General features: G+C 47.1%; 1 protein-coding gene across 1 annotated transcript in view; it reads right to left on the bottom strand.

The window, feature by feature from the left end:
- LOC119401217 (uncharacterized protein CG43867) overlaps window positions 1-21,184 on the bottom strand; it is a 101,419-nt gene that overhangs the window by 19,622 nt on the left and 60,613 nt on the right. Inside the window, exons 18-26 of the mRNA XM_037667899.2 lie at window positions 20,627-20,898; window positions 16,790-16,970; window positions 12,919-13,074; window positions 11,656-11,706; window positions 6,023-6,120; window positions 4,845-4,986; window positions 2,950-3,056; window positions 1,940-2,069; window positions 436-513 (exon numbers count right to left, since the gene is read on the bottom strand). Coding sequence (XP_037523827.1) covers window positions 436-513; window positions 1,940-2,069; window positions 2,950-3,056; window positions 4,845-4,986; window positions 6,023-6,120; window positions 11,656-11,706; window positions 12,919-13,074; window positions 16,790-16,970; window positions 20,627-20,898 — 1,215 coding nt within the window. The remainder of the gene's footprint in view (window positions 1-435; window positions 514-1,939; window positions 2,070-2,949; window positions 3,057-4,844; window positions 4,987-6,022; window positions 6,121-11,655; window positions 11,707-12,918; window positions 13,075-16,789; window positions 16,971-20,626; window positions 20,899-21,184) is intronic.

Below are 21,184 nucleotides of genomic sequence, written 5' to 3'. Positions count from 1 at the left end.
AAATTGACTGTTTGACACAGAGTGCAGGGCACTGAGCATGTGCTATTCGATAAGTGAAGCAAGAAAGTGCGGAAAGTGACTTTTGCCATGTACATGGAAAAGCGCGCTGAGAAATTTTCATTAGTTGCATGCAATATCTTTTTCTGGTTCGAAGCGCTGCGCACAGCCATCATAGAAAACGGCGACCAATTAAGTTCTATTTCTATGTTTTGTTTGAAGACCCTTAACTCGTAATGTGGAGGTTACCACTGCTGGTATATTTTTTTTCTGCATAGAAGATTTACTTGGTTCGTGAATGAGTTCAGGTAGTATATGTTGTGAAAACACAGACCAATGTGTCGGAGGCCGAAAGAGCTCGAACACTTACTGCCATTAAAATAGTAATAATATTAGTAATAGTAACAATAATACGACAAAGATAGTGCAGTCACTCACCAGTGTGGCACAATCCAGCAAGCTGATGCCGTCCTCAGACACAGCCAGCCACAGGCTCTGCTGCTCTTTGCTCTTCATCTGCAACAATGCCACAAATGCAGTTGAAACCTTATTATGACAAAGTGGCACCTAACATAAAACTGACTTTGTTATATGCAATAGTAGAGCTAAACCTCAATTTACCAAGGCCACATTTGACACACAAATAGCTTCATCATATATGATATTCATTATAAATGTACATCTGTCAAAGTGTAAGACCAGCGAGATTCTTTATTTAGAGTAAAACCTTGATGTGACGAATACAGGTATAAAATATTATTGGCTGTAACGAAGTAAATGAAGAATAATCCTGCCATTGATAGAGAGTTGCGAATATACTTTGATAATGAATTTTCGGATGTAACAAGGCCATTTTTGTCAGATGTGACTGTTTTTACGAGGTTTGACTGTACTTTGTTATTGAAAATAATATGTTATACATCTATTCATGTTTGTCACATCAAGGTTCAATTTATCTGTTATGAGCATACACATGAATATCAGTTGGAGGTCTTGCAACCCGTTACTGTGGCTCAGAGGCTATGGTGTTCAGGGGAAAGATCACACAACCATCTCTCTTTCCAAACATTTGCCTGCTATACCATGACTTGTGGGGTGCTCCTGCCCTCGGCTCTCGACATTTGCCGACGAAAGAGTAGCCTATCGTTTATCACTGCAAGAGAGGAAACGAATGCTCGGAAAGTGAGACGGTTGAGCAATATCACTCTGGATGCTGAGCACGAAGCCGCGCGATTTATTGCCGGCCATGGGAGCCAAATTTTGATGTGGAGGATGTGTGTCTGATGTTGACAATGTGAGGGTACACGTTAAAGGGGCCCTGCAATACTTTTCCAAGTAATGATCTAATGGCTTCATTAAAAAGAGCTTATTGCCTCCCAAATCAAGTGCTGCAAGAATTTTGAGAATCTGTCAAGCACGAGCGGAGTTACAGGGATTTGTCACACACTTCAAGCGCTTTCTCTCTCCTTTCGTTTCAACGAGCGCAGTGAAAGCTACACATGGGGGGCAGCAGGGGATGGCAAGGGGGCAAGAAGATGCCTCCATTCGCCAGCGCGCGTCATGACCTTGAGCACTTTCTTGTCTTTTGTTTCTTCGAATGCGCGGCTTACTTTCAGTGTGATCACGCGCACGCGGGCACGTGGCGGCATCTTGTGGCGGTCGCAGTAACTATGCAGCTCACGATGCTCAGATAAGCCAATGGCTTTCGAATTCGGATTTATGGCACGGCTATTTGGGATTATGCCATCATTTGTCAAGAAAAGAGGGAAGGATTTCTAGCTGACTTTAGGAATTCATGGTTAATTCCAGGCCGCGTGCTGCACTACAATGTTTGGCTCGCGTGTCCTCAGGAGCCTCAACTATGCTGAAAAGGTGTAGCAGGACCCCTTTAAAGCAGTCGGGGCACGTAGCACGCATTAGCCGTAGCTGACGAGGCACAAACCTTAGCTGCAAAGAGCCTTGCGCCGCACAGAGGCCACTTGCGGACACAGTTGAGGTAGATGCGCACACAGTCCTGCGCGGGCCTGCCCCGGAGGGCGGCCCACCTCTCCCCGAGGCTCTCCTGCTGACTCCTGCAGTGGCCAAACGAGAACAGGGTCGTTAAACTGGGCGTTCCCCTCACGCACTGTATTACACACCACTGACAAATTCAGGAGTGGCAGATACCCAAAACACAACACAGATCTAACAATGCACAGGAATCCAAATTGAAAGAAAGATTGCACCACCCCCCGTTTTAAATTTAAATCACTTTCATGCGAATTAGACGTTTCACGTTTGACAGACACTACTGTCCCTGAGCGATCTACGCATTCAGCTTGTCTGTCTGCAATGCCGAAATCTGGCAAGAGGCCCTTTAACCCTTTCAAACGCCACCTATGAAGAACTGCCTGTAAATGCATCAAATCGATACAATGTTATTTCAGGGCACTCGATATTATATTGCAACAAAAATAATGTCGTAATACGTTCATTTATGTTTGTTATAGCAATAACTCCTAATTACTTTGTAATTAAATATCTACTTATTCTGAAGACATTCATGCTCTGTTTTCGCATAAATAGAATGACATCTCAGGCTAGAAATATAGTGCCAAGTCGTTGTCTGTTACGTCCATGTTGAACAAAGAAAAATTATACTTTTGACGTGGATCGCAGGAAGCGGCACGTCGAACGACTCGTTGAATGCGGTAGTTCATTCAGCAAAGTAATTGTATGCAACAGTACACTGCAAAATGAAGTTAAATGAAGACAAATTTATTATGCAGGAGGTTCAATTCATCCAAAGTTCAATGTATCGTGCTCCTTCTTAGCCCCTAGTCGTTAAAAACTGCAGAAACAAGCGGTGCACACAATTGTGTATATAGTGTGTCAAAGGGTTAAGGAATGAGGCCAAATGTAGTCCTCCATATCTTGCACATATGCATATTAATTACAGGATCATGTACCCACTTGTTGTCTGGCAGAAGGAACTGCTGGGGCAGGAAACGTTCCAGGGCCTGCTGCAGCAGCTGGGGTCTGGACCGTGCCCGCTCACCCGAGTGGTCACCGTACTCGATCTGCACAGCCGTGCAAGCACAAACACTAAAACGAAGCTGGCACACAGTTTACAGCCGTCAGCCAGCTTAACACGAACGCTTCGCGGCATGGCATGAACTGGCATGGCATGGGCAAAGTGGCGGATGCTGTTGCCAAGATAATACCTCGATATGCTTGGATAGTATGTCGGCATGTATTGGTAACATCTGGGCAACAGAAGCCAAAGCTACACAGTGCTGGCATCAATAAAGCCGCTTCAGGCCACACTGTGGAGCTTTGGGCCAGACGTCTGTACAGTGGAGTCTCGTTGATAAAATTTTCACGGGCATTAAAAATAAAAACGTGTTATCTGATAATCACATTATCCACAACAGGGCCAAAAATATCACAAACAGTACATACTTGGCACAGAACTTGCTATTATTAGAGAACTTTTTCAAATGCCACAGTAAAAGTTCTCTAATAATAGCAAGTTCTGTACCAAGTATGTACTGTTTGTGATATTTTTGGCCCTGTTGTGGATAATGTGATTATCAGATAACACGTTTTTATGTTTAATGCCCGTGAAAATTGTATCAGTTTATCGGGAAGCGCTGCTTACGGACCCGGACACGCAGTTAGTATTCGCGCAATATGGAAGTCAGAGCGGCCTGATCAGAGTGGTTTAGGGGGTCCGACAGACCACAGTACTGACCACACACCGCCTCAGTACATGTGATTGTGACTTGAATAAGTGCAAACCCTATGAAACTGTGAAATATTAGTATAGTTTGAAAGTCCCGCTTATCCCCACAGAGGCCATGTGCCTCCCTCTTTTTCAATAAAGGACTTTCCATCCATCCATCCATTAGAGAACTTTGAAATAGTCTGTCACTTTGCGCTGAACTTTTTCTTTTTCGATAGCCCGCAGGAAGCTCTTTTGGGACTGAACTCCTCACCTGTGACAAGGCTACAAAATGCGTCTAAAGCTTCGAGCGCATAGTCAGTAGTTATTGAGCGTTTCAAAGGGTGAGGCAATCCAATCCAATCTGAAACTGCGAACATTGATCCCAGAAGCTGCCACACTACTACAAGCGCTGGGACGCCTCATTGGGCCCACAGTGCATGAGTGTAGTGCCTCTTGACGCAAAAATTTAAACCATGTGATGTTTTCGGATGTTTTCGAAATCGCATTATCGAAGACCACATGGAAATAAGATCGTATTAGCCATACAAAAATGCATCACGTGTATGGGGCGTCAGCCGGGAAAAAAAAGCCTATTATGCTGGAAAACGTATTAGGTGGGATCGTATCAATGAGATTTCACTGTAGTCAACAGAAATGTACGTTCAGTTATGGTCTGTGTTTATCTAGTACTTCGGCACTGACAGTCCAAAATAATTAAAGAAACACTAAATAGAAAAACGATTTTTCTTGTACTGTTAAACCGCCCTTTTACAATGCCAAAAGCGCCACTCTTTCTGAGAGAATACGCTTGGCAAGCGAGAAAATGTGCAAAAAGCAAATGCACGCAGCCACGCTGGCTTATTTCTTGCAGCGACATCATAGGTTTTAATGTAATCTTGGCCCTACACAACTGACAAAAAGAAAAAAAAGAATGCCATTGTGTACTAATGGAACTGGAGACATAAAGCATAGAAAGTTTCAGGAAGTTTCGTGAAGCCAATGAGGCCAAAATACGAAAAAATACTTTGAAATCCATGATTTCACGGTGACATTCAAATGCTCAAACTTCAGCATTAAATGTGAGAATGAATGAATGAATAAATGAAAGAACAATTAAGGATGGGTAGAAGTAGGAGCCAACCTGTGCCATGAGGGCGGCCATCTCGAGAGCCATCTCGTGCGTGAGGGGGAAGCGCCCCTGCATGAGCTCCCCGTGCAGAGCATAGCAGGTGAGCAGCCGCTCCCGTTCCGTCTCTGCCTTCTGGTGCTGACGCAGGAACAACCTGCACAGAGGAAGTGCGATGACCATCACTCTCGCCTCTTCCGCAAAGCCTGGCCAATGAGTTTACGGCTTTACTGCACTCTACGAACGATGCCATCAGCGGTAGCCACTTTACGGACTTTCTCGATGACGTGACTTCCACAGCGACAGCTGCTGCAATGCATCGGTATGCGGTCGTGTCACGTAAAGCTTCTGCCTTACTCTGGCCTCTCGCGAGGTGAGTTTAGAGAGTTTTAGTACAGTGTAAAATGTTTACGTTAGCGTTAAAGGGACATTAGGAGAAAGTCGATTTTTCTCGTATTAGTAAATTAAAATTTCACAATACCGAAAGCACCACTATTAACGCGTGAAGATGTTTGGTAAGCGAGAAAATGCGCAAAAATAAAATACAGGAGGCGATGCCGCCTTTAAATCCCCACACCAGCTTGCCATGACATCATAGATTTCAACGGCATCTTCTGGCGCCTACGTAATGGTCTAGCAGTAAAAATTGCTTACATTGTGTTCTAAGGGACCCAAAGAAGTAACATACCATGTATAAGAAAATTTCATTGAACCAATGTGGCCAAAATACACAAGAAGACTTTGAAATTCGTGACATCATGGCATTCTTCACGCATCTAAGTTTTGCCGGGAAATTCAAAAATGAAGCTTTGAACTTCGTCTTCTGTTCTCGTAATCAACCTATGATGGCAAAATTAATGATAATAGAGTTCTGAAAGAATAACGTACCTGTCTATACGATTTAATGTTTCACTTAAGTGTCCCTTTAATATGCATCTTCACACTAATGATAAGACGGGGCACACTGCATTGCACAAGCTAATCTTTCAGCGCAGCGGAAGCATAGAGTGGATGGGAGTGAAATGCAAACGCAAATACGTGGTTCAGCGAATGATAGCTATCCGTATGTCAGTGTGCTCATGACCAACATTTACTCAGTTCGAACTCATCGAACTGCCTGCCCAACTAGTTGCGACGAAAACTCAGAACGTTAGCTGATCACGACCAGTCAGGCTACATGGACAGTCAATTACCTGTTCTTGAAGGTGAGGCAGATGACTCGCGTGTTCTCAACTTTCCCCAGGTGGCGCTCCCGTAGGGCTTGTTCCCACCGAGAGATCACATCGCACAGCTGCAAGATAAAGTAGACCCTCGTTAAGAAGCGTGTCATTCGAGGGGTGTACGACCCACAACTCCACTGACACCTAGTCATATGAAGGTCCTTGCTTTGCAACTACACCAAGGAACAATACTAATAATAACAATAAAAAGCAGCTGCAGTTTTGCCTGAAGCAAGTTATTCAGAGGGTTTGGAGGAGTACAAGCACTTCGCCTTGAATCGCTTACTGTTTGTAGGCGTATACAGTCGAACCCGCTTATAACGAATTCGAAAGTGTCGCGAAAAGTGGTCGCTATATCAGTAGTTCGTTGTATATGGACTTGCCTTTAAAAACGTGCACTCAGCGACCAAGCCGTTTTTTTTTTCTGTGCACTTTTATTAAAGTGTTATAACAACCCCTCCGGTGACAAGCTAAGCCTTTTCGCGTCGTGAAGCAACGCCCGCTACGTGCTAACGAGTTAATCACCCGCCTTTGCAATGAACTGACACCGTTTCACCGAAGCGCGGTACTGTTACGTGGAGCCGATCATCCCTGGCTAGTTGCGTGCAGCGCGTCGCCTACTCGGCTCGCGGAGTCACATATGCCGGGCCGCTTGCTGTATGCCTTATGCGCGCGTTTGTACGTTCTTCATGCCTGCTTCACTCCGGACCGTGCACTGGTACGGCGAGTAGCCTATTCGTTCAACGCGGTGAAAAGAAGCATTTTGCAAGCAACGCGCACTCTCCGTCTCCGCGATGCTCTCGTGGCCCTGCACGACAATGCGCGGCGCACTTGAGTTGTCACCTAGTCAAACACGCAGTATACGCTCGCTGTCAGTGCATCGACGTTTTTCAGTGCCCGCGCCGCGCAACAACAGCGAGCTACTTTCATTTCTACAAAGCGACGCGCACTTTAAAGCGGTCTCGCACGACGCGTTGGCGGCGAACCTGCGAACGGCAGCATGGTGCGCTCGTACCGCCGTCAATCCGCACAGTGTACGCCGTACGCGACACGTGCAGCCGAGCAGATATCTACAGATGACTGTGATATAAGTAGGGGTGTGCGAATATCAAATTTTTCGAATACGGATCAAATACGAATATCCACCTTTGAATATCGAATCGAATATCAAAGGAAAAATGCCTCCACAGTAACAATATTTTATTTTACATGTAGCTATTTGAAAAAAAAAACATTAACAGCCTGACTGGCAACAAAACATACACTGCTATCTCCAGAACACAATGTCCAGACTAGCACAATGCACATCACAACGCAAGCAAATATCACGGCACAATGAAAGTAATGACTAGATGCTATCATGAAGACATATGAGTTGCTCCACATGATCAGGCAGCAGGCGCTCCCTTCTAACAGAGACAACCCCCCCCCCCCTGCCACTGAAAGGGCACGCTCGCTTGGAACAGAAGTGGCTGGTATAGGGAGGTACATGGGCAAAGCTTTGCCAGACTGGGGTATCTGAAGGTGCCTACAGTCCGCCACCAGTCACATGGGTCACTGTCTTTCTTCAGAAGTGGTCCCACATAGTGAACGAGTGGTAGTGCGGCACGTTACGGCCGCACAATATTGAAAATGTACGGTTACATGATCGCCAGCAGCGCTGCACGTTGGAGATGCACCAGCAATAAATCATACGTGTTGGGGTGCTCGTCGCAGGCAGATATCGTGCCTCCGTGTACTTACGATGTGTATCGCTCCTCTCGGCAACGTTTTTAGCTATACGAACGCAGCAGAAATGTGGAAGACGAGTTATTTTATGCACGATAATCGAATCGCATATTCGAATTTTTCGAATATTCGAAGTTATCGATTATTCGAAACTTTTCGAATACACGATTTTCGAATCGAATACGAATATTTCGAATGTAATATTCGACGAATATTCTAAACTTTCGAATATTCGCACACCCCTAGATATAAGGTTGTCGGCTACGAGTCATAACTGCACGTTCATCAACGGCCACCACCTCGCCTTCGCTCTTTTCTGGTGCTCATCTGCGAAGGCATCGCCTGCAACCGCGCGGAAGTCGTTATCACCGATCGACCGGTCTCTGCAGTTACCGATAGAGGGACGACGTCTTGCGGCACATTGTGGCGTGGATGAATTTAGGGACGCAATGAACCTTTATGCGATGGAAAGTTATCGCGGTTATCACTTCTTGCATTTATGCCTTCTTGCGTTCCAAAGCATTGTTTGGTTCATCGTAAGCGGTCGTAGCTGCGGAGAACGACGTCAGGAAAGGTCACCGTGCGAAATCTGACCACTAGGCTTCCTGCTGCCTCCTTTTGTTTGCCTCACTGCCATTCTGCCACTGAAGAAAAAGGCTGGAAAGTGAGCAACCTCGCTCGTAGCGTCCGAAATCTGCGTGCGGTGCTCGCCGATCAGGGATATCCTAGTCGCGAGTAAACTGGAGCGGGGCACGCGAGAGCACGCACCCCTCCAATGCTTTAGAAGACCTGTTTTAACTTTTTTTCGCTTCGTATGCGCCATACTTTTACCGCGACCGTGTCTGAAGTGTTCGTTGTAAAAGTAGGAGTCTTTGAAAAATGTTCGCTATATGTGGACGCAGCTTCAATGGTTAGCATTGGAAAATCGTAAGTGCACCCAAATATGGTCGTTATAACATGATAGATCGTTATACGTAGGATCGTTATAAGTGGGTTAGACTGTACTACCTATATTGCCACGTGCGTTTCTTTATCACTTTTGCTGTATTCGGTTTTCGGCCACAAAGACTGTCAGCAACGCTCAGCGCGAACCGCGCCTCGTTGTTCGAGAACCTTCGCGATCATTGTGGATCGTTTTGTTAAGACTGCGCGCAAGACGCGCACACTCGAGCTTATTCTAGAATGTGCACGACAGCCAGCGATAACGCTGGAATATTCGACGGCACATGTTTAAATGCCGACGCGCTTCACCGCTTGTCAGTTTATAGATGGACGACGCCCTGTTCGCCGCTATCATTGTACAGCGTGTATTGCTGTAGTTCTAGTTCTCATTTTCTGGCAACAACTTCGGCCAAATAAACAGTTTCATCCTGCAAACACCGACTGCTGTGCTCGTCGACGTCACGGCCACTTGACATATGGTGGAGGTGCTGCTTCTTCCATGATCCGGACGGCCCCGCGAAGCGCTGACCCAAGCCCAAGCCGCGAGGAGGACAACGGCAAACAAAACCCGGATCGTCGAACAAGCCGCGGGCAGAAGGGACTGCAGCCATAGTACGGGCTCCTTCCAGAAAACACCAGACAGCCCCAGGTCCCAACACCGACCGCAGCGACGATGACTGACCCCGTGCAGCCTGCGCCGATACTTCTCCGGCAGCCCAAGGAGCCGCCAACTTTCCGCGGGTCGTCATTCGAAGACCCGGAAACCTGGCTCGAGAACTTCGAAAAGGTCTCAGTGTCCAACAACTGGGACTCCGAGGACAAGCTGCGCCACGTTTACTTTTACCTTGAAGACGCAGCAAGGACCTGGTTCGAGAATCGGGAGTCCACTCTTCGAACTTGGGATGCCTTTCGCAGCGCTTTTCTGCAGACGTTTGCAAGCGTCGTCAGAAAAGAAAGGGCCGCAGCCTTGCTAGAGACGCGGGTACAACTTCCAAATGAAAGCGTTGCCATCTTTGGAGAAGAAGTGGCCAGACTGCTCCGCCACGCTGACCCTGCCATGCCTGAGGACAAGAAAGTCAGGTTGCTCATGCGAGGGGTAAAGCAAGAGCTCTTCACTGGGCTGATGCGGAACCCACCCTCGACAGTCCAAGAATTCATCTCAGAGGCGACGACGATTGAGAAGACGCTGGAAATGCGCAACCGCCAGTACAATCGCCGATCTGATTCAAGACAGCCCAGCTGTTCATGCAGTCGGCTCCGACGACCTGCGTGAAACGATCCGAGCGATCATGCGGGAAGAACTGCGCAAGCTGTTACCCTTACCACAGCCTGAAGCTGCCTCGATCGCCGACATCGTCCGAGAGGAAATCCAGCAGTCTCTGGGCACCCCCGAGTCAGCGCAGCCACAGCTGCAAGCAGTGAGCTATGCTGCTGCAGCCCGACGCAACGCCCCCCCCCTCCTCGCCCACGTCAAGACGCTGCGCCGCCCCAGCAGTCCCGCCACCAGGCATCACCGCCGCCGCCACCGACGTCATACCGCTCACCAGCCGGCCAGCGATACACGCCAAGGAAGACCGACGTTTGGCGCGCCCCTGACAACCGCCCGCTTTGCTACCACTGCAGGGAGGCCGGCCACACGTACCGCCGTTGTCAGTACCGACAGATGGGGCTTCGAGGATTCGCCGTCAACGTGCCGTGCCCACAGCCAGGCGAACGGCCTCGCGACATCGATGACTACCTCACTGGAACACAGTGGCAAGAACGACGACCTTCCCGCTCGCCTTCGCCGGGCCGCTACATGTCACCGCACCGCCGGCAGTACACTGGCCCAAATCAGGGCCGGTCGCCTAGCTCGTATCCGGGAAACTAAGGGCAGCAACCAATGGAGGTGCGGTTGCTGTACGACGAACTACCGAAGATCCTCCCGACGACAACGCCGCAACGAAATCTAAAGAACACGCCGCAAGCTGAACGAAGCCCTGACGTCGAAACTTCACGGCCTGGGGAAGACCTGACGATGCCACGTCGAAGCAGCGGAACAAACCGACGCAGCCGTGACCCGACGCCGCGACCCAACCGCAACGCAAGATGACGAACTAGCGACCTCGACGTTCTCATTGACGGCCACAACGTCACCGCTCTCGTCGACACTGGAGCCGACTATTGCGTCATCAGTGGGCCTTTCGCACGAAGTTGAAGAAAGTTAAGACTGCTTGGGAAGGCCCCAAAATCCATACCGCTGGAGGCCATCTAATAACGCCGTCTGGAGTCTGCACAGCAAGAGTAACAATACATAATCGCACGTACCCTGCGAGTTTCGTAATCTTGCAACACTGCTCCAGGGACGTCATACTTGGCATGGATTTCTTAAACCATCATGGCGCCGTCATTGACTTAAGAACCAAGTCGATAACCCTATCGTTGGACAAAACGACACCACCGGATACGAATCCATATCACCATGCCCTGAACGTGCTCGAGGATCAAGTTACCATCCCGCCTCACTCCAGCGTCATAATTCCCGTCAGCACCGAAAAAGCTGAAGACATCGAAGGTGTCATCGAGAGCGATCAGCGTTTGCTACTAGACCGTGACATTTGCGTTGCAAGGGGCACTGCTCGGTTGCACGAACACACACACACACACATACGGGTGGTCTGACCCCTCCCCCCAAAAGATCCTGGCTCAGCCCCTGCTGGATTTTATTGGCCCAGGCTGCCTGAAGAGTGAGAGATGATGGAATAATTGGCAGCGGAGCATGTTGTTCCATAACAGCTAGTGGAACACCATATGTGTGGTGGACTTGTGGTTAACTAATGGAGCTGATCTGTTAGAGGGCGCATCCCTCATAATCACATCACGGTTTTGGGACGTAAAACCCTAACAATTATCTCTTTGAGGAATGCAGTCTTTCACTATCGGCGGCAAGTGCTCACCTTGAGAGTGCTGCACTGGTAGACTTCATCTGCCAGCAAGGAGTCCCCCTTCTGTGGGGAAAGAATAAAGATTACAAGAAGATGGTAGATGCCGGTTCAATTATTCTACCTGCTCAATCTAAACCCACTGCCTAACAGGCAGGGTACTGTGGCCATCCACATTCCTGCCTCATAATTTCATGATAATCCTGTTCATTATTTTCACCTTCGTAGTTGCGTGTTGTGGAACACTGCAATTTATTAGATAGTGTACTTTGCATTGTATACACAATACACTTTGTACAGTGCCTTTTGTTTTAAGGGGAGACGCGGCTTTCGTATTGCCAAGAATGGCAAAAACATTTATTTAACCACCACAAACCTGCCTTGTGCATGTAGGTGGCCAGGTTCTTTTCAAGCTGTTACTTGCAGCTTTTTTTTTGCCTAGTCATTCTTGCAACGTTGTAGCAGTATAAATTCAATTCGATTAAAGTCAATTGAGTCATGTCCCGGCATTGCATTACCTCCGGGATAGGCCCACCTTTTTGCGTGACGATGTCACTACACGACGTCATTGATGATGTCCTGACTGCATCAGAAATGTTTGCGATCTATGCGGTGATGATGACACCACAACATGGTGTCACGTGACATTTTCTTCTTCGTAGGTTTTTCTAACACATTCGTGCTGATGCCAACTGAGCCAAATTTTTCGACTCATGGGACACAGTATAAGGCTTTCATCTTAAAATAAAGCCCCCCGTGCTCTCCATGGCTTCAGTATGTTTTATGGTCGCATCTAACAAATGGAACACATTGCAGTGCTTGTTGGTGACGTATAGTTTTCTTCGTGAAAGTTATCCAGTACTAAATGCTAAATTTTGCAATAAACACACAGAAAGACATGACAGGACGGCACTGTACTCAAACTACAGTAGACTCTCAGTAAACGGAAATCTCTGAAACGGAACTGCTGCTTAAACAGAACAACTGCATCTGATATCATTGGTTTCGTACCTGTATTCGGCAACCCACTTCATCTCTCAGTAAACGGAACTCCTGTTAAAGAGAACATATTTTCTTGGTCCCTTCAGGTTCTATTTAATGAGACTCCATTGCAGTTGGCATGCAGCGCCCATCCTGTCATGTCTTTCAGTGTGTTTGTCACAAAATTTAGCACTGGATGACTTTCACAAAGAAAAATCTAACAAACACATTGATCGACACCTCTTCTCACACTATTCTGACAGCACGTTCAGAAAAAGACATGGAGTGAGCAAACACCTGAGTGGAGAGGTTGAGGCAGTGCTGGACGCCCTTGTCAATGGGGTCGTCACTGTAGAGGGCAAAGCCCGACTGGCTCGGGTCACGCATGCCGGCTTCCTGGGTCAACGTCCCGATGAACTCATCTACCGTGGTGGAGCCGTCGAAGCTAACAACCTAACAAAGACGAGAATGCCGCCGGTCAGTTCAACACTGAGAAAAGTAATGCGATGAATGGGTCTGTAATTGCAGACAATTTTTCTCGGCAATGAAGTGAAGGCTACAGAGTCAAATTGTGCGTATCCTACTGCTAATGAATGTAGTCCTACAATTGCGCCCGTATTTTCTGCGAGATATAAAAATTACTCCTCTATGTACTAAGTGGGGCTCTTTGAGACAGAGCGTAGCTCACAACAGTGAGATATGATTTCGCAATCACGGACCGCGCGCGGCGATGTCCGACGCGACCGCACGCACGACCATGCGAGCTCAACCCAGCTCGAACTCCTCCCGTTCTCCGACAAATAACGATGATGATGAGTCTACGCCAACGCGATGGCAGAAGTGAATGCCAATCTCAGAGGCCTTGCTTTCGCAAGCAATTACGTCATACACGCCATGTTTGTGCAATGCAATCTCAGAGGCTATGCTTTTGTCAATAGTAAATGCCAATCTCGAAGTCCTTGCTTTCGCGAGCAGTTACGTCATAGACGCCATCTTGCAATTGAATCTCGAAGGCCATGCTTTGTTTGCATCAATTGAAAGATTGTTGCTTGCACCTCTCATGCGGCTCATATTACGGTCGAACGAGGCCAAGCTGCGTGAAAATGCGCCATGACCCGCTCTCTTTGGTAGTCACTCGGTCGGCTCCGGGCGCACTTCGCGAGTATCATACGGGAACGGTCCTGACAGTTACGGACGTAACAGGCGGGGTTCCCATATTGTATCCTATGGGAGCTATGCCGGGACCGGCGGCAAAACGACGTAACAGCCGGGAAATTTTGCTTTATGCGTTGTCACTTTGCGTTTCTGCGTGCGTGAGATAGTCGCGCCTTTTACGTGAACCTTGAACGCCAAGCAGCGTCTGCGTCAATATGAAATGCTGATTGCCTGCAGCCATCACTTTCCTGCGCCATGCCGGACTACTTCGCGTAGAAGTACATGTACAGAAGCTCCGCCCCCGTAGCTTTCCCTTCATTGCCAAGAAAAGTTGTCCGTGAATATAGTTGGTTCATTATGGCTTGGTGATGGGTTTATGGTAGCGTAACACTATGAAGAACACACCACAAGAACACACACGACATGCATCTTTCCACGTGCTCCTTGAATTTCATTTATGTCGACTAAGCATGAACATTAAACCAGTTGAAGTTTGCGCTTATCCTGTTAAACTGTGTCCTGTGTGTTCCTTGCAGTGTGCTCTTTGTAGTGTTACGCTACCATAAGAGCATCGCTAGGCCCACTGAAGAAAGCGCCTATGAATGTTGCGTTATGTTGAAACGAGATAGAAGTTGAAGGAAAGATGGAAGCTTGAAGACTGAACTAAGAACGTGGCTGGAGCAAACATTTTGACAAGGGGACATGCCTTCGCCAGGGCAGCCCCGATGAAGACAAGTCCATCTGTCAAAATGCTGACTTCAGCAACACTGCCTCTTGAAAGATATCCCATCTTCAATTAGGTCAGTCACACGTGGCAATATCTTCTGCAAAGTATCCGTGTAAACAAACAAATCGTGAAAATCATTTGACGTACATTAGTCTAAAGAAAACTGTCATCTGGAACAAATTTACGTTTTTTAGCAGTAAAGTCACCGTGTCCCTCATGAAAAAATTGTAAAAAAAACGTGTACTGCACCATAACATGCCGTGTAAAAGAGAACAGTTTATCAGTGAAATACTTCAGCAAAAAGTATGCTACCATAATATGAAAATGGAATTATGACTCCTAATTGGGCAAGTACGTGCATAAAATGTGACGTGCATATAAACTATAATTTTTTTATGAGAATGAACCTAAGCTGGATGAGTAAAAAATGAAAGTAATATTATAATTATAATTGAGGCTAATGATTCAGAAATTGTAGCAACGAGCTTAAAACAGAGTATTATGCGGAAATCCTGTGCCAAGTTAAACATGTGCATGATCATTCATGCACAAGATGGAAGTCATCTTTATATCTCACCAATGTTAGCACTAAAAGCTTGCAATGTTGTGCCCATCGTAGTGCTAAGCTAGCATAATTATTTTGCACTAATTGGTCTTGCATCACTGGAGAGGTGAATTAGCACAAAGAGAAAACGAACACAAGAAAGGAAGACAAAGGCAGAGCATTTTATCTCCCTTTGCTGCCTCAGTTGTTGCTTGTTTGCGCTCACTTCTACCCTCAATACACTCAAACTCGTTATAACGAACACGGATATAACGAATTATCGGTTATAACGAAGTAAATGAAGAATACCCTAGGTAACAGCTACAGTGGTTCGACTGCACACTTATAACGAATTTTCGGATATAGCAAAGTTAATTTCGTGTCAAGAATGACTTTATTATGATGAGGTTTCATTGTAGCGTTAAGCCTAAATGCAAACACCGCAGTCAACCGCAGTATTAGATAAGAAGCAAAATCGGATTCTACCTCTGTGAAAAATTTGAACATGGACAAACTGGAAGATCAGTTGTAAAAACATTGCTCCAATCTCTGTAACTGTACAACTTGTTTCTGTTATTAGTGTGCTGCAATATGTACACGAATGCAATTAGTTACCTTAAAATTGATTAGTGAAACTCTGTTGATATTCAATTATCGATTTAGATTTCCAGCGTGAGTAATTTGCACCTCGAGAAGTAATCCAGCGGTTTACGGAGTAATATGTAAATCTCCGATGCTGTCCAGCGCAAGTGATTTACGGATAAAAAGAATTTGGTAACATTAACAAAAGCACCCAAAAAAAAAGAATGCCACGGTTGAACACAGTTAAAGCAAGCTTCTGAAGCACTTGCAGCAACTCCTGTGGAAAGCATGCTGCAGTGGTGTCTTGCGTGGCAAGCGGCGGCACGCTGTCCACATTTGTTTTCATAGTGCCAGTGCGGGAGTCACATGACAGAAGTTGAGGTCTCAAAGCGCACGCGCCCACCAGCTCACGGCTCTCACTGACCGACGGAGATGGGTGCGTGGGAGAGGAGACATACTGACACTGGCCCTGTCTGTTGCTATTGCCACGCGCGCTTCTTTTTCTATTTTCATGTAACCAACCTGTTACATGTGTAGCCACTGCCTTGTGCGCACTGCGCCGGAATGCCGAACATTCCCAATTATTTTAGATTGTTCTGGCAAGCATGAGCACGCAACGCAAACAGGAGAGTTTATTCTGGACCTAACGCGGCCACCAGCGATAAGACTCGAATGTTCGATGCCACACATATCAACGCCAACGCGCCTTACCACTGATCCGATTAATCAACAGCCGACGACTGTTCTCGCCGCTATCAGTGTACAGCATGAATTGCTTGCACTTCATCCTTTCGTTTTCTGGGCACAAGTTCGCCCAAATAAAGAGTCCCATAGTTCCCAGTCCTGCTGCAACCTTCTTTATCGTCAAAACCATGTGACACTGTGGAGATGCACATGCAAGGAGGAAGTGGCTGTTCGCTGAGCTTCACGGTAAAAAACATGCACAAAGTTGTTTTCTGGGTTTGTACTGAGACGAGTAGAGCTATCGCTCTAATGAGTGCTGGGTCTAGCTATAACTTCGACAAAGATTATTTAACATATCATGTCTGGTTTAACTATGACGAACGATGAAAGCTGACGTGCACAAGGATGGACGCTGTTTTTGAGGATGTTCTGGGTCTCAGACATGCTTTGCACATGTCCCCCACCCCCTTTCTCACCAGATAGGTGCCGTTGAGGAAGTGGACGGGAATGGAGTGTGGCAGGGAGTGATGGAACGGGTTGCGCTGCAGTATGCTCAGCACTTCCATGCGCGAGGGACGGCACTCCCGGGGGCTGCCGGCTTTCAGGGCACGCTCCAGGGCTCGGCCACAGAATGATGCGTACTGGCCCGGCTCACTCCTGCAGTAAAAGAGACGTCAGTGCTGAAAACTTTGACGCATGTAATGAACCGGCAATTATGCTTTGTAGGAGTTGTAAACGTGGATGAACTTGAGCAAAAATATCTGTGGGAGTGTACAGTACTCACTGTTTCAAATGCAAAAATTTAGAGCTAAGTAATGCACGTAATTTCATTTCCAGTGTGTACAGTTCATGTCATCAGCGAAGTTTTAATCACACACTTACATGAGAGCCAACATTACCTTTGACAGCAAACTTTGAAGCAGCATGACACAATTATCACGAGCAACTGATTGTAGTAGTCATTATATTAGGCTTGTGCGAATAGTGAATTTTAGGTCCGAAGCGAATTCGAAGCGAATAGTGATTTGGTCGAATGATTTCGAAGCGAATTCGAATAGTATATATCACATATTATAAAGAAAAATTAGCATATTTGTCATGACCAAATTAACCTGCACAATATTTGTAAAGTTGAAACAAGGCATATGAATATGTCATTCTTTTTGGTTCAAAGGAAGTGGAAGCAACTTTGAGTAGTACAGCAGGATTTGACTTTCGGTAGAATGCGAGTGATAACCTCTAAAATATGTTACGTTTTAAATTTTACTATACTTAGAGCGTATAAGCCAGTATAGTGAGCTTTTAAACTTAAAAAATGATGAATCGATGTGAGGGTAATATATGTTCATTTAACCTTGAAGTAGGTCTTCGTGGCAGTGCGGATTTCCCTGGAAAGGTGTATTCACAGTATAGCCCCCCTCCACTGCAGCGAAACCACCTTTAGAGGGGGCTACATGCGGTTTATACAGTAGACTCTCAGTAAATGGAAATCTGTTAAACGAAACTGCTGCTTAAATGGAACAACTGCCTCCAATATGATTGGTTTCGTACACGAATAATGCAACCCTGTTCTTCTCTCAGTAAATGGAACTCCTGTTAAATGGAACATATTTTCATGGTCCCCTCAGGTTCCGTTTAACGACAGTCTACTGTATATGTCTATTCGTTCATTTCGAATACTTCGAAATTTCCTAGAATTTAAATTCGTTTCGAAGCGAATTCGAATAATGTAATATTCGTTTGAATATTCGAAGGGCTCAAATATTCGCACAAGCCTAGTCATTATACTAAAAAAATGATATTGTGCTTCAATCCATGAGTACTGTACACAACTCATATCTGTTGTACACCACATTACCTGCTGCTTACCCATGCTTTTTCCGCTTACTCTTGACTACCACACCTTCTCGCCTATAAGCCGTCCCTGCACATACCCTGCACCACCAACTACAACCCGTGGAAAAAATAAAAAAAGCATGCCTGCCTACTGCTAATTCATCATCGTCATCAGAATGCCTGCTTATTTCTCTATGCGCCGGCCCTATTCTAAATGTGTGACAGACCTATCACCATCACCATCTCCTGTACACGTTTTCCTTGTCAAGCCTGTTCCGCGTTGCCTTTGTTTGGTCGACCATGATGCTCTTCGGAAGCAGCACGAAAGGAACATGATGACAGTGAAAAATGCGGTGCGAGTTAATAATAATATTAATAATATCTGGGGTTTAACATCCCAAAACCACCATATGATTATGAGAGACGCTGTAGTGGAGGGTTCCGGAAATTTCGGCCACCTGGGGTTCTTTAAGTTACCTATTGGATGAAGTCGCAGAAAGACTCCCCGTGCATGCTTCACTAATGTTTGAAGACCAAGTGCAGTGCGACCGGTGCGATGCAAAGAATGCACGTCAGCTGAACTGCCGATTGATGAAATCAACACTATTTGTCGTGATCAGGGAAACAGCGACGAGCACGACGAGAGCAAAGACGATGGTGAAAGAGCGTGCCTGAACCAACACGAAGAATCAGTATCTGACGGCGACGTTTCGAAGTGCACCAGTTGAACTGTACTGATCAGGCAAAGATCATGGTCTTCAAATAAACGTGCACTCGTACCGGAAGTACATCATGTTTTTTTTTGGTACTTAGGGAATAACGCGATCGCGGATGTACACCCAGCAAAGGTAGGCGACTCCTTTGGCGGCATTTATGATTTTTTGCACGAATTTCCGATTTTTTCACTACAACGATTTTTCAAATAATGAATGATTTGTAGTGGTCCCTTGACATTCGATGTATCAAGATTTTACTGTACTCTATATGTTCGTCAGTGAATGTGCACGTTTCTGCTGCTCTGTCTTTTTTTTTTTTTTTTGTGTGTGCTTTTGCTCTATTACAGCATAGACCGCTTATAACGTAAGTCGGCGGAGTCGCGAATATCCGCACTATAAGCGGTACCGCACTATAACCAAAACAATGTTTTTGAAAGGTTGCACGTGTGCGAGACATGACCAACAGGCAGGCGCGCGATTCGACTATCGAGGCATGCGACTGGGACGTTAAGTTTGCATCTGCTTACATTTGAAAATGTTGAACGGTTAGCGTTCGCAGGCCTGCGGTGCCGACATAACGAACGCGGAAAAAATGCGCCGTCACGGGAAGTCGCTGCGGTATCGCACTGCGCATGCGCGATGTCGAAAACGGTGGCGACCACAAACCACCACTCGAGTGTTTCACACGCGCGCCCGCGTTTTCGTTAAAGATGTAAGTCATCCCTTCTAAATGCAACAACTGCAAAATGTTTCATTGACTCAGCAGCAAACCACAACTTCTGTAGTCCGCGGCCGCCGACATGGCAGCTAGCGCTTGTTAGGCCTAGCGTGCGCGTTGCAACTTGGCATGCCGTCGCGAGAAGCTTGCCCTAGACAACATGGAGATCGGGCGTAGAAGAGATCGCACTCGCAAGCTAAACCGAGGGCATCACGCGTGAAACGAAGTTTCAGTTCGCGGTCGGGAGAACAGCCGCGGCAACTATCCTGAAAAAAGTATTTCACGCTTGTAAGTCCGCCTGTTGGTGGCAAAGGAGAAAGCGCAATCGCGTCTCAAAGCATTGTTACTTGCGGGGGAATCGAGGTTGCACGCGCGATATCAGCGCTCTACGACGAAGTAACTATTTTCCCGACGGAGACAGACAGCGGTAATGCGCTCTTGATGCGGACGCGGGTGCCCGTACGCAGCGGAGCGCGCAGTGTCAAGCGGCCGAAGGGGGCAAAGGCTTCTCCGTTGGCCACGTAACCGCTCCCCCTCCTCAAACCACACACCCGCGCCGGGCTGCTGCCCCCCACTGCCGTCCTTTTTTTCTTTTTTTTTCTCCCCCCGCTCCTTGTTCGTTCGTTCCGCGTCCCATCCTCCTTTGTAACCCCGTTGCCGCTCTCTGCCCCGCCGGCGCATCTCCGCTGTGAAGCACGCTCGCTCCCTCGCATCTCTGAGAGCGTTCCTGCAGCCGCATTATAACCGGTCTTTCATCTCGGGGGACTGCACAATAAGCGGTATGCGTATACATGGAGCTCTATGGGAGGGTAAACGGGAGTCAGAAAAAACCGCATTATAGCCGGTACTGCACTGTAAGCGGTTACGTTATAAGTGGTCTGAGCTGTATTGGGCCTCATGCACTTCTGAAGCTACCCTTGTAGTTTTTCGCACGAGGCCCATTTTCTATATTTCGCTGGAAATAAACATTCATTCATTCAAAGGAAGATGCCATGCCTGAAGAGGTTGACTATAATTTTTCACAGGGCCGGTGTTTCAATTACCTGGAGTCAGCGTGCCGCAGGAGGTGCTTCCTCAAAAGCCACCGGGTCCTGTTGCGAGGTGGGAAGAGGGCCACTGCGAGGGACAGCAGCTGCCATCCCTGCACGAGTACCCAATCGGCCGGCTGCTGGGACGGGGGTGGTGGCGCTTGATGGCACGGCGGTGCTGGGGCTGGCGGGGGCGGTGTTCCGCCAGCCTTGTCGCTCGTCGGGGAGCCCTTCTCAGAGGACGAGTCGCACAGGAACAGAGACTGAGTGGCACACAGCAGCAGTTGCTGCGTGGTTTTGAGGAACAGGAATTTAAAAAGTGAGAGGAGGAATTTGAGTTGCACTTAAATTCCACATTACGGAGTATCGTAGTCATATGTGATTTTTTTAACAACGGAGCTGTTTACGCTGGAACTTGGTCCCTGCACCGTTGGCAAAAACTGGGCGGGTATGCACCACAGAAAGTGAGCATGTGCTACGCAGCTCCTAGCATAGCATAGCCACGCATAGTATAGTATAGCCAAGAGGTGGGGCAAGGAGGAAGGGAAAGAGGGAAGAGGGTAAAGCATTGCA

The sequence above is a fragment of the Rhipicephalus sanguineus genome, chromosome 8 (assembly GCF_013339695.2).
Source record: "Rhipicephalus sanguineus isolate Rsan-2018 chromosome 8, BIME_Rsan_1.4, whole genome shotgun sequence".
Taxonomy (NCBI): domain Eukaryota; kingdom Metazoa; phylum Arthropoda; class Arachnida; order Ixodida; family Ixodidae; genus Rhipicephalus; species Rhipicephalus sanguineus.
Note: the sequence above shows the minus strand (reverse complement) of the source record. Positions and strands in the feature narration are given on the sequence as shown.